At 46.7% G+C, this 13,695-nt stretch overlaps 1 protein-coding gene across 2 annotated transcripts; it reads left to right on the top strand.

The window, feature by feature from the left end:
* The first annotated feature begins 9,215 nt into the window (after positions 1 to 9,215).
* On the top strand, positions 9,216 to 10,467 carry LOC127188964 (apoptosis-associated speck-like protein containing a CARD). Of its 2 annotated transcripts, XM_051145375.1 has the most exons (3): positions 9,216 to 9,576; positions 9,773 to 9,832; positions 10,042 to 10,467. In XM_051145375.1, exons 1-3 carry the CDS (start codon positions 9,303 to 9,305, stop codon positions 10,293 to 10,295), a joined length of 588 nt encoding a protein of 195 aa, XP_051001332.1. In that variant the 5' UTR covers positions 9,216 to 9,302; the 3' UTR covers positions 10,296 to 10,467. The 2 variants fall into 2 exon arrangements, with proteins under 2 accessions (XP_051001332.1, XP_051001333.1); XM_051145376.1 differs by lacking the exon at positions 9,773 to 9,832.
* Positions 10,468 to 13,695: the final 3,228 nt, after the last annotated feature.

Below are 13,695 nucleotides of genomic sequence, written 5' to 3'. Positions count from 1 at the left end.
AACCTCTGCTGGAGAGATGGCTCAGAGGTTAAGAGCACTTGTTGCTCTTTCAGTGGAGCCAAGTTTGGTTCCCAGCCAACCGCACAATGGCTCCCAACCATCCCTAGGTTCAGTTTCATGTAAGCCAACACATTTTTCTGACCTCCAAAGGCAGGCACACACATGGGACACATACATATGTGCAGGCAAGACATTCATACACACCAGGATGAGACCTGATAGGCTGTGATCATATAGTGGGGTAGGAGGTCCCCTTCTGTCGCAGGCCTAGGGGAGGGCAATAGGGTGAAAGAGGGAGGGAGGGGGGAATGGGAAGATACAAGTGAGGGGATAAAAATTTAGATGTAATCTGAATAAATTATTTAAATTTAAAAAATGTAAAGACATTCATACACATAAACACTAAATAAATATAAAATAGAAAAAGAATAGCCCTCTGGGTCCTCAATTCCAGCATGACACACAAAAAAGAATGAACAGCAATCTTGTCAAAAAAGGGCCACAACATCAGGCTAGAGAGATGGGCAAGCAGCTAGAGCATTCGCTCTTCAAGAGGACCCGAGTTCAACTCCTAGGAACCCACATCCAGTGGCTCACAGCTGCCTACAACTCCAGCTCCAGGGAAATTTGATACCTTCTTCTTGCCTCTTATGGGCACCTACATGCACACGCATGTGCACACAGAGAGAGACAGAGACAAAAAGAAAACCTTTTGAGTATTGATAAGAGATAGCTCAGTGGTTAAGAGCACTAGCTGCTCTCCCAGAGGACCCAGGTTCAATTCCAGCACCCGCATGGCAGCCCACAACTGTTGGTAACTCTAGCTGGAGGTAATCCAACAGCCTCACACAGACATACATGTAGGCAAAATACAAATTCACATTAAATAAAAAAAGAGATTTAAAAAACACTTTAAAAAAGGAAACCTTTTAAGAAGGGAAGGTAATACACCGGCTATGCTCTCTGTCTGCTGTATAAATTGTGCCCTGTTTGTGCACAAGGAGCTTGTCATTCAGAACACACCGCGGCTGATGGGCATCATAAGCATTTCCAAGGGGAGGGTTTCAGTACTTCTGTGCTTCCCACACTATATAAAGCTACGGGAGATGTGTCACGCACTGCAAGGTAGTCAGGAATTGGTCTTGTGAAGCCCATGACCTCCACCACAGCCTATGCAAAGAACTGATTTCTGGAGCAGGGGGAGAGGGGACCCAAATAGAATTTTTAAAACTGTAAAACTGTAAGGCGCGGCCGCACCCAATAATGGCGGCAACCGTTACCACTCCCGCGCATGTGCAGACATAAGCCCTCTCAATGCACCCCTCCCGAACAGGGGCATGCTAATGAAGCACTCAGATGCGGTCCTCTCAACTGCAGGTATGCTAATGAGGCATCCGGATACAGCCTATGAGACTTTGACACGCCACATACCAACCGTACTTAAATGATGTGCTTGCGGGTATTCGGGGTCTTTGGCTTCAGCTTCAAGGGCGCTTCCAATAAAGTGCGATTGAGAAGAATCCTGGTGTCTGCGTCGTTCCTGCCGGCGGGAGGGCGCAACAAGTGGTGCCGAAACCCGGGACCTCGAAAACAGCGCTTGGACCACTAGACACTTGCGAGGACCCTCGGGATCAAGAGACCCCAGGAGGATTCAGAACTCATCGCGGGGAGCGGCGGTACCGGTAAGTCTCCCTTTAAGGGCATGCCCCCATTTGGCATAGACCCCCTTCTGGCTGCAGGGCTAAACAGAAGGAATAAACAAGAAAAGGGAGAAGAATAGCAAGAAAAAGGATAAACAAAATAAAAGAGCAGCTCAAACAAAAGAGGAAGAAAAGAATATTAGTAAAAAGTTGTACCCGGTACTCGATGAGTTCGCTAATTTGCATCTCAGTAGTTCTAGCGAATCAGGGTCCGAGAGCCATAGTGAAGAGGAAGAATTAAGTACTGAAGAGGAACAGGACGTAGAGGAGGCAGCCGCTCATTATGAGCAGGAGAGATATGGGCCATACAGAATAACACCGTCACCAGAGAATGGATTTATTACAAGAACAAATAGTAGAGTTATATGAGTTGGTTCAGACCAGCTGTGTTTCCCATTATAAACATGTATGTGTTACCCCAGTGCAATACAACTTTAATGCTTCTTTTAATCAAAGTAAATTGCTATCAGAATACCTTGCAGGAAACTGGACGCTGGAGGCTGAAGAGCTATCCCGACAGCTCCTGGACCAAATTGCTCACCTGAATGGCACTCGATTGAAACCTCTGACCCTAGGGGAATTCACCTCTTGGCTGCATTCTGCCTTTTCCTACTTTAAGGAGTGGGTGGGGGTGGGAATTTTTGGAGCCATCACAATCTGTGGCCTCATGTTCTGTCTCTGGGTATTATGTCAGATGAAGAGAAATCACACCCGTGATAAGACGCTTATGATCCAAGCTTTACTAGCGGTTGAGCAAGGCGCCTCTCCTCAACTATGGCTAGCAAGCCTAAGAAAATGAGCTTCCCTCTACCTTTCTCTTGCGTGGCCTTTGCACCCAACTGAGCTTTGTTGCCACCGCACGTCGGAAGGCGCGCATTCTTTCCAGTGCTCAATGGCCATTGCACTCCGCGGGGACTCTGCCCATTGCATGCGGGATGGCATTGAGTGTTACCCCCATATTGGTCCTCGATCGGATGGGCCATAATAATGGTCCAGCCTTGATCGGACTGATTTCCCTTCGCTCATTTCTTATAAAATAAAAAAGGGGGAGATGTAAGGCGCGGCCGCACCCAATAATGGCGGCAACTGTTACCACTCCTGCGCATGTGCAGACATAAGCCCTCTCAATGCACCCCTCCCGAACAGGGGCATGCTAATGAAGCACTCAGGTGCAGCCCTCTCAACTGCGGGTATGCTAATGAGGCATCCGGATACAGCCTATGAGACTTTGACACGCCACATACCAACCGTACTTAAACGATGTGCTTTCGCTTCAGCTTCAAGGGCGCTCCCAATAAAATGCGATTGAGAAGAATCCTGGTGTCTGCGTCGTTCCTGCCGGCGGGAGGGCGCAACATAAAACTTCAAGCCAAAAGGGAAAAGTCTTACTCTTCATATTTTTGTGTATGTGTCCATATGTAATTTATGTGATACATGAAGAAGTCTAGTTTCCCACAAGCCATGTGCTTCTATCAGAAATATTTGATATATATATAATTTTAAACTTTTTTAGGTTTATTTTTATATGTATGAGTGTTTTGCCTGCATATATGTATTGTACCATGTGTGTGCCTGGTACCCACTGAAGTCAGAAGGCATCAGATCCCCCTGGAACAGAAGTTACAGATGGCTGGGTGCTGGGACCTGAACTGGGATCCTCCGCAAGAGCAGCCAGTGTACTTAACCCCTGAGCTAGCACCACAGCTCCTCTATAACTAATACACCTAGATGGTTTTTCTCATCTGTTCTTTTGCTTTGTTCTTATTTTTGAGTCAAGATCTCAACATGTAGCAAAGGACTAATCAATCCCCATCTCAGCCCTGGAGTGCTAGGATTATAGCTATATGCCATGAGACCTGGCTAGTTATATGGCATGCCCTTTATTTTTAAACTGGCTCTCATATTTTTAGACTGGCCTCACATTTGCTAGGCAGCCAAGGTTGGCCTTGAACTCCTGATCCTTCTTGCCCCTAATTTCCTAGTGCTGAGATTACAAGCATATAGCACAAAGCCCCATCTGTGGAATTTCACTGAAACCAAACTGAGCCCTGTAAGCTCCTGTGGCACTTCTGCCAGTGGGCTAAGCCATTGCTGTAATCGCTCAGATCATAGCTGCTGCATCAGGAACACAAGGTCTGCCAACCTCTAAGGAATAGTTTTACACAGTTTAACTTGTTTTCCCTTTTGTGGCGCTGCATGCTAGACTCTCAGTGTGCAGCCAAGGCTAGCCTGAAGCTCAGGATCCTTCTGTCTCCACATTGCAAGTGCTGGGATTATGACCATGACTGGTTTGTCTGTTTTGAGATATCAGTATACGCTGCCAAGGCTAGCTTTGAAGTCATCATCCTGCGTCTGCCCCCTGCCCATGGCTATGACTACAGATGGGCCACAGCCAAGCCTCACATCTCCCCCAGATCTCCCTTCTCTGCTTCCTTCTGCATAACAGCTATCACCATTTAACATGTAGCACGTTTGGCTTATTAGTTTAGTGTCTTCTGCTAGAATGTAAATTCTCTTCCATGCTTGTCTCTGGCTTAGAATACAGTGTTGGGCACACTATCGTGATCAACTACTATTCAAAAAACAAATAAACACAGAGACTAACTCTTTCACATTTGGCCTCTTGGATTCAACCCGATTTGGTCAGCCTTGAGCTAGCTTTACTCATTCCACACTCAGCCGTTATCTCCCTCAGTCCAGAATTTCTGTTTGAAAGTATCAGTCGCCTCCTTTGAGGCTCTCTGTCTTCTCCTGCATCGGTCAGGTTGGTATTTCTGGCATAACCCTACTCCTTTGAAGCTAGTGTTCTCTACCAGGAAACTGAACCCAACCAGGAGAGTTTTGTTCCTCCCTACTCTTCATTATCTCTGAGTCTCCACCTATTTCACTGATATTTTGGACAGACCACAGTTGGCCTGATGTTTCTAACAGGAAGGGTGTGGGGCAAATCTATATTTGGAGCTGGTCACCAAAGCCACAAGCAGTTTCATTTAGGTTCAAAAACATCCAAAAGGGTTGTCTCATCTAGAATTTCCATCGTTGTCAAGTTGAAGCTAAAGACTTGACTCATGCATAAGAGTGGGTACCCAGGGCCAAAGGTGATGGGTGGATCAGGACCCATGAAAGACATTGTCTCCTGTAGGTTACAGTGCAAGACAGAGCAAGAAGTCATGTCTGAGAGAGGAGGCGAAGGGAACCAGTGTTCCTGCTCCGGAAACCAAACTCTTACAAAGTCCCTGGGCTAAGAGAAGAGCTCTCAGTTTGTATCAAGGGAAAGCCCCCAAACATCCAGAGTGACGAGTCCCATGGATGACCTCGCCCAGTGCCTCACGCCTGTGGCCCTAGCCCTCAGGAAGCTTAGGCAGAAAGACAGCTACAAGTTTGAAAGCTTAGAAAGTAAGACACCACCCAAGAGTGCTAGCACATACCTTTAATCCCAGCACTTGGGAGGCCAAGTTCAAGGTCAGCCTGATCTATAGAGCTAGCTCCAGGAGAGCCAGGGCTATGCAGAAAAACCCTGTATCATTTGACTTCCCAAGAAATCTAACACCCACATACCTACCTCCCAAGTAGAAACTACCCCAGCCATCTCCAGGAATCAGCTGACTTCATCTCTTCCTCCCTGGGGACAACGGGCAAGACACTGACTTTCTCAGAGCACTGACTGCGAGGTCCACCCGGAAGGATCAGTAGTTCAAAGTCAGTTTCAAGTACAAATTTGAGACCCTATTTCATAAAATCTAAATAAATAGTGTGATTTACCACACAAGCCTGAAACGAGTTCAATCTATGGAATCCATGGTAAAAGAGCACTAACTTGCAAATGCTATTCTATCACAGGGCATTTTATCACATCATGAATCCTGAGATTGCGTTATTTACTGGAAAGACCTCTTTCTAGTTGTAGTGTGGCTCAACACTAGCACACAAGTTTGATCCAAGAGCTTTCTGTTTGAATATTGTAAGCAGGATTGAAATAAAGTCAACCATATGTCAAGAGGTAGAGCAGCAACCAGTTGATAGGAAGTGAGCACAGGATTATTAAGAAAAAAACCACAGAGATAAGAGGAAGTCAGGAGGACGAATAGAGAGCCGCACAGAAAGTAGAAGGGAGGGACATTAAGTTTGAAAGAGGCTGTTTGAGGTGACATGGGGGAGGGGGATTCCTTCTGGGACATCTGGCTCCTAAGCCTTTACTAGTAAAATCAAACAATTGAGATTTTGTTTTTTGTTTTTATTTGATTTGATTTTTCGAGGCAGGGTTTCTCTGTGTAGCCTTGGCTGTCCTGGACTTGCTTTGTAGACCAGGCTGGCCTTGAACTCACAGCGATCCTCTTACCTCTGCTGGGATTAAAGGAGTATAGCACTACACCCAGTGAGATTTTGTTAAAAAAACAACACTATTCTCTGGCTTCTACACACACCAACCCAAAAGCGTGCACGCGCACGCACACACACACACATGCATGCATACAATAAAATTTAAAATATACACACATGTATAATTTTATAATTCTAGCATCAAGACTCTTTGGCCATTCTATAAAAGCTTCTCAAGGCTAAGACAGTGCAAAGCCCAATGCTGGGTATTGGCCAAAGAGTGCAGATCTGGTTTCTGCTCTCCAGTCCTCAGACTTTAGAAAAAGCAAACAGTCACATCATAGCATAAACACTGTGGTAGAGATATGAAGGGACATCCTGGGGAGAAACAAAGGGAAATCTGTTTTTCCCACAGAGAAGAAAAATAGCAAGGAAAGGCAGGATGAGAATAGAAACTAAACAAATGCACGAGGCCCTAGGTTCTGTTTTAAAAGACAGACGCTAAAGTGGTGAGCTATCAAGCCCTATGCACAGTGCTCCTGACCATTCCACACAAGTCCATCTTCCCTTGTGTACGTGGGCCACTCTTCCCCTTATAGGGACTGTTGAAAAGCATAGAAGTGACACATATGGAGGATCACAGCTTAAAGAATTGACATTACAGATGAGCGGTAGTGGTACACACCTTTAATCCCAGCACTCTGGGAGGCAGAGGCAGGCAGATCACTGTGAGTTCAAGGCCAGCCTGGTCTACAAAGTGAGCGCAGGACAGCCAAGGCTACACAGAGAAACCTTGTCTCAAAAAAAACCAAAGAAGAAGAAGAAGAATTGGCATTACTTAGAAAAGGTGGCATATTATGTGCATTGGTGGGTTTGCCTGCTTGTATGTCTGTGTGAGAGTGGTGGATCCCCCTAAGACTGGTGTTACAGTTGTGAGCTGCCATGTGGGTGCTGGGAATTGAACCCAGGTCCTCTGGGAGAGCTGCAAATGCAGTTAACTGCCAAGCCATTTCTCCAGCACAAAAGGGTGACTTCACAGGTCAAAGGACAGGCTATGCAAGTGGGACCAACAGAAGAGAACCAAGCAGAGAAAGTGCTGCTTTATAATCCAAAAGCCAGAGGTAGAAAGCACAGCTAAAGAATTAACAAGAGCAGGGGCTGGAGAGATAGCTCAGTGGTTAAGAGTGCTGGCTGCGCTTCCAGAGGTCCTGAGTTCGATTCTCAGCAACCACATGGTGGCTCACAACCATCTATAATGTGATCTGATGCATACTGTATACATAATAAATGTATCTTTAAAAAAAAATTAACAAGAGCTTTCAAAGGTCAAGCCAAGGAGATTGCACTTGATTCTGAGGAGTCTAGCGAATTATCAGAATAGAAAAGGGACAGGGTCCTTTGTGTGGCTATAATGAGCTGCAAATTCTGGATCAATGAGGAGCCATAATAAGCCATGAGCCAAGGAGCACTGGCTATCTCACCACAATTGCTTCTGGGGTACCATGCCTCAAGGATGGAGACACCCTGTGTCCCTGGAAACTTAATCCACCATTTAACAGACCTTGCCAGTCCTGATGGTTTACACCTTGATCCAAGTACTTGGGATGCAGGGGCAGGTGGATCTCTGAGTTTGAGGCCAGCCAGGGCTATGTAATGGCATCCCGTCTGGGTAAGGGTGGCACCTTTAGCCAGGTGTGGTAGAATATACCTCCTATTCCAAGTCCAGCTGTCAAGAGGCTGAGCAAAAGGATCAGGAGTTCAAGACTAGCCTAGGTTACACAGAATGACCTTATCATTAAGTGATTAGGTAGAGTGCCCTGGGTACTGTAACAACTGACCCCTCCCCAAAAAATCACAAGAGCTACAAATAAATAGCAATGTTAACTAGTGGTAATTAGTATGGCCTAGATGGAGAAGGACCCTGATCTCTCAAGGAAATGACATCTAACCTGATGCCTGGAGACTCCAGCATTTGTCAGACAATGAGGGAAGAGATTTCAAGGCTTAGGGAAGAGAGTGTGCAACGACTTGAAAAGGCAACTGAGACCGACAGAGGCCAGTGTGGCTGGATAGGTAGGATGGTAAAAGAAGACTGGAACAGACCAGTAGAACCTTCCCAGGCATGTTTAAAGCAGGTTAGGAATTCTGGGTACAAAGCAGGCTCCAAGGTCATCCCAAGCAGCCCAAGTATGAGGTAGTTAGCTGTTCACTCAGGTCTTCCTACACTTTAGTGTTTTCTTATCTCATGGCTGATGTCATCACACCAGTGGCAAAATATTTAACTACTGGGACATTTGGTAGGGCTTCAAGAGGCCGTAGCCCTTCCAACCCTCCTCCAGCAGATGTAAGGCTGAGAAACACAATGATAGAGGTATTTAATAAATGTGACTGAAACTAAGGGGAAGACATAGTCACTCTCTTTTACTCTTCATTTCATTCAAATCTGTACAATTTAGGGGGCTTAGTGTTCTAGCTGTTACAATTTTTTGTGTTCCTTCTTTTTTATGTATATTTTATTTATTATAAATATAATTTTATAGTTTTATAGTTTATTCACATTACATCCCAATTGTTATCCCCCTCATTCTTATCCTCCCTCCCTCCCTCCCTCTTCTGCCTTATTCCCCTCCCCTAGACCTCTGATGCGGGGGTGGCGGTGGGGGGTTCCTCCTACCCCACGGTCTGGCCACAACCTATTAGGTCTCATCAGGATAGCCTGCATCCCATTCCTCTTACCAAAGAGCAGTGACCAAATCGTGTGCACCAGAGTGCGTGTCAAAGGCTCAGCAGCAGTCTCTCCCCTATCACCCCGCCTTCTGATGTAGCCGATGGACATACAATTCTAATATCCTATGACATGTGAGGGGATCTGGGGACATGAGATTTTGGGTTTCTAGATTTCCAAGATTCTAAGCTTCTATGCTCCAATAAGCTCCGAACAGGAACAGGCCGCTGTTCAGCACTAGCTGCTTTACAAGCAAGCTCTACTTAGCTTCTGCGGAACTGCTGGAGAAAATCAACTTAGCTCTACCCTCCCCCTCCCCGCCGCCTTCCTTCAAACCACCTCCATCTCCCTCCGCCGCCTAGCCAAAAAGCTAAGTCTGAAAGTCTTAGGGGTGGAAACCAAAACTAGCTCGCTGGAGAAAGAACTGTAAGTGGAAGAGGGTGGAGGAATCCGGGCCCGCCCTTCAGCTGACTTCCTGGTCTTGGTGAGCTGGCAGCAGGGAGGCGGCAGCAAGAGTTGAGAAGCAACGGTGGCTGCTGGCTGCGAACCCCTGAGCCATGGGGCGGGCGCGGGATGCGATCCTGGACGCTCTTGAAAATTTGACATCGGAGGAGCTCAAAAAGTTCAAGATGAAGTTGCTGTCAGTGCCACTGAGCGAGGGCTATGGACGCATCCCACGGGGGACTCTGCTGCAGATGGACGCCATAGACCTCACTGACAAGCTTGTCAGCTACTATCTGGAGACTTATGCCACGGAGCTCACAATGACCGTGCTTAGAGACATGGGGATGCAGGAGCTGGCTAAGGAGCTGCAAACGGTCGTTTTGAGAGGTGAGTGTGGCTGACCCCTCGTTGAAGTCTACCCTCAACTTCCTGCATCCAACTAGAGGCTCAACTTTCCGTTCCTCCTATCTTACCAAAAAATCTTCCCTTTGTAGCCTTGAACTTAGAACCCTGGGTGGAGAGGGGAGGCCACCCCAGAAAGACTACTGATAAGGGAAAAGAACCACATGACATTTCTTTACAGAGTCTGAAGCTGTGGCCACTGCAAGCAGTGCCCCTGCTCAGAAGGCAGCAGGCAGAACAGGTGAGGCCTCCCCCACCCTACCACACCCTTGCACAGCCAATCTATTGTCCCAAGGCCAGGGCTAGACTGGACTAAACCTGTTTACCTACTACCCACACATTTTGAGGAGGTGGTCATGGAGGGTGGCCTTCCTTGATTCCCCACCCCCTAAAACCACACTTAGTAAACTTTGAAGCAGTGTTAAACATTGCTCTCCCTTCTGCCCCCAGCACACTTTGTGGACCAGCATAGGCAAGCACTCATTGCCAGGGTCACGGACATTGATGGGGTCCTGGATACTCTGCACGGCAGAGTGCTGAGTGAAGACCAGTACCAGGCAGTTCGTGCAGAGACCACCAATCCAAACAAGATGAGGAAGCTCTTCAGTTTTGTTCCAGCCTGGGACCTGACCTGCAAGAACTTGCTCCTCAACGCCCTGAGGGAAAAACAGCCCTACCTGGTGGCAGACCTGGAGCAGAGCTGAGGTACCTTCCCCAGCTACAGTCCCTACACACCTAGCTCCTGACTTTATATACACAATTTTTGAAAAAAAAGTTTGCATTTGTGCTTTCTCAACTTTCTTGGATGCTTGTGCTGAGCTAATCTATATATCCAAAAGCCACATGGGCTAAGAGGGGAGTGGCTCAGTGGTAGACCTCAAGGCTTTCCAGGGTTGCAATCCAAGTGTGCAGGGTCAGGTGTGAGCAAATAGTGGGAGAGTGTGTGAGAGAAGATGGGGCTTAAGGACCAGACACAAACCTATGGGTTCAACCTCCAACACCAAAATTCCACTGTTCTAATGCAAAAGATTTCTCAAATGATTCCTGGTTCCCCATTTGGGAGCTTTTCCCATAATATCCCAAGAGACTACACTTAAGAGTCGGGCGTGGTGGCGCATGCCTTTAATCCCAGCACTCGGGTGGCAGACAGGCGGATGGCCTGTGAGTTCGAGGCCAGCCTGGTCTACAAAACGAGTCCAGGACAGCCAAGGCTAACAGAGAGAGACCCTGTCTCGAAAAACCAAAAAAAAAAAAAAAAACACACACACACACACACACTTAACATACCTATCCAGGTCAAGTTAAAAAACAGGACAGGGAATGGCAGCCAGGTGATGGCAGCACACACCCTCAATGCCAGCACTCTGAAGGCAGAGATCACTGTAAGGTTGAGGCCAGGCTGGTCTAGAGTTCCAGGACAGTCAAGGATACACAGAAAAACCCTGTCTTGAAAAACCAAAACAGGAAACAGGGTTTGGAACTGAGAGGGGGCAGCTCTGCCAATTAAACAAACCAGTCCATTTAAGATTATTGGGGGCGGGGGGCTAAAGACAGTGTTCCACTGTGTAGTCCTGGCAGTCTAGATCAGGCTGGCCTTGAACTCGAGATCTGCCCACCTCTGCCTGCTGAGTGCTGAGAGTAGAGGCATTGTGCCACCACATCCCACCCATTTAAAGTTCTGTGTTCTACTTTTTCCATAATTATACTATTTTCACAGGAGAGGGAGAGGCAGAGGTACCAGCAGGTTACCAAGGAGGCCCAGAATATCAAACACCTACCAACCTCACTCCCTCTGCCTCTGAGCTGTAACAGGTCTCTGGTCCTCCCTGCGTCTAGCCCACCTCTAACAGCCTAAGTAACCAAAACTGGTCATAGGAACAGACAGTCTCACCTGAACTTGCAGCCTGGTCCTTAAGCCCCAACTTCTCTCACACACTGTGTCCCACTATTTGCTCACACCTGACCCTGCACACTTGGATTGCAACTCTGGAAAGCCTTGAGGTCTAGTGGCATCAGCGTGTTCAAAGGCACACCTACTGGCTCAGAGAAAACTTATTCCCCAGTGTCTCTAAGACAAAGTCCACCACTGCCACAGCAAAGTTTCACAAAAGACTTTTCCCTGGACCTATCAATAAAAGACAAACACTTTTTCCCCTCCCCCATTCCTACTTTTTAAATTTTTCACATGCCTTTGATCCCAGCCCTACCCAAGCCAGGATATAGGAACAATGAGACCATGACTCTAAAAACTTAAGCTCCATGTGAACCTAATGGCTATCAACAGATAGGACACAAATAACACTTTTTGCAAGAGTAGCTATTGGGCTGGAATGGATCTCAATTATAGTCCCATCTACCATGTCTGAAACTGGCTTTGTCGCACCCCTACCCCACTGATAGGAACATTTGTCAATCCAGACTGCAGAGAGAGACCTGAGTACAAATGAGAGAGACAGAATGACCCTGAAGCTCAGTCCAGCTAGCTAGTAGCTAGTATGCAGCACAGCAGTGGGAAGAATAGACTCCCTGCCTCAACAAAGTGTAAAAAAAAAAAAATTTTTGACTTCCAAGTTCAAGTCCCTGCATCCACATGGAGGCTCAGTCTGTACCTCTTGTTCCAAGGAATCTGATGCCCTCTTTTGGCTCTGGTAGGCACTACATGAACATAGTGCACAGACATACAAGCAGGCAAAAACATCCAATACATATAAGACAAGCTTGGGCTATGTGTGGTAGTGCATGTCTTTAATCCCAGCAATTTCGAGGCAGAAGCAAGCAGATCTCTATAGATTAGAGGCCATCCTAGTCTACAGAGAGAGTTGCAGGGCTGTCTTGGGGGAAAAAAGTTTGGGAGGCATAGACAGTCAGATCTCTTTGTTCAATGCCAGCCACTCCAGCCAGATTTACATGTGTGACTCTGGCTAAAAGATTTTTAAAAGACACGCCCTTAAAAAATAAATTAAAAAGTCCCGGGCCGTAGTGACACACATCTTTAATCTCAGCACTCAGGAGGCAGAGGCAGGCAGATTGCTGTGAGTTCAAGGCCAGCCTGGTCTACATAGTTAGTCCAGGACAGCCAAGGCTACACAAAGAAACCCTGTCTTGAAAAACAAAACAAAACAACAACAACAACAAAAAAGTCCCACCTGGGTGGGGTGGTGCACACCTGTAACCTCAGCACACAGGGATATAGGCAGGTGGGTCCAGGTCACCCTGGTCTGCAAAGCAAGTCCAGTAAACAGAAAAACCCTCTCAGAAAGTGGAACTATTTTTTTTTTTTAAGTTCCAATTTTTTTTTTTTTTCAAAATTTTCTTTCTGTATGGTTGTTTTGGGAGTATTTGTGTTTGGCAGGGTCTCTCTATATGTAGCCTTGGCTGTTCTAGAATTTACTATGTAGACCCATCTTCAACTCATAGAGACCCACTTGTCTTTTCCGAAGCACTCAGATTATAAAAGCGTGTGCCACCACACCCAGCCTGAAGCAGTACAGTTCTAACAGCTTCTCCAAGGGCTGAGATGGCTGGGGGGTGGGAGGGAAGGTGACAGAGCAAAGCACTTACTACAAATGTAAGGACCTGTGTTCAGATGCCAGAACCTATATAAAAGCTGGAAACATACTAAAATCTTTGGCAAAATGGGAAGCAGACACAGGAGAATCCTGGCAAGTTCCCAGACCGAGTCACAGAACAGAGATCCTAATTCACACATGGTAGAAAGCAAGGTCCAACACCCAAGGCTGTCCTTTGACCTCCACATGCACCGGTATGCATGCTACACACACACACACACACACACAAACTTGAGGACTCCCTTTTCCCTTTATATTTTTTCCTGGAAGGAGGGAAGGATTTGGTTCTAAGTCTTAGATATCTGTCATTAAACAGCTGTTTAAGGGTAGAAAATCTAAAGGATGAAAATTCAAACCCCAGCTCCTAGTCTTAATAGCTATGATGAAAACTGTCCCTCAGCATCCCTCCACAAAGTGAGGCTAACAAGGCCTAGCTCATCATTAACAGCATTGAGAAGTGCACATTAGTGTCGGCCACTCTTCCCAGTAGGGCATTCAACTGCATCTGGGCATGTGTGCTGCCACCATGCACCTG

This window comes from Acomys russatus, chromosome 5 (genome assembly GCF_903995435.1).
Source record: "Acomys russatus chromosome 5, mAcoRus1.1, whole genome shotgun sequence".
Taxonomy (NCBI): domain Eukaryota; kingdom Metazoa; phylum Chordata; class Mammalia; order Rodentia; family Muridae; genus Acomys; species Acomys russatus.
The sequence above is the reverse complement of the archived record's forward strand: the minus strand, read 5'-3'. Positions and strand labels throughout refer to the sequence as shown.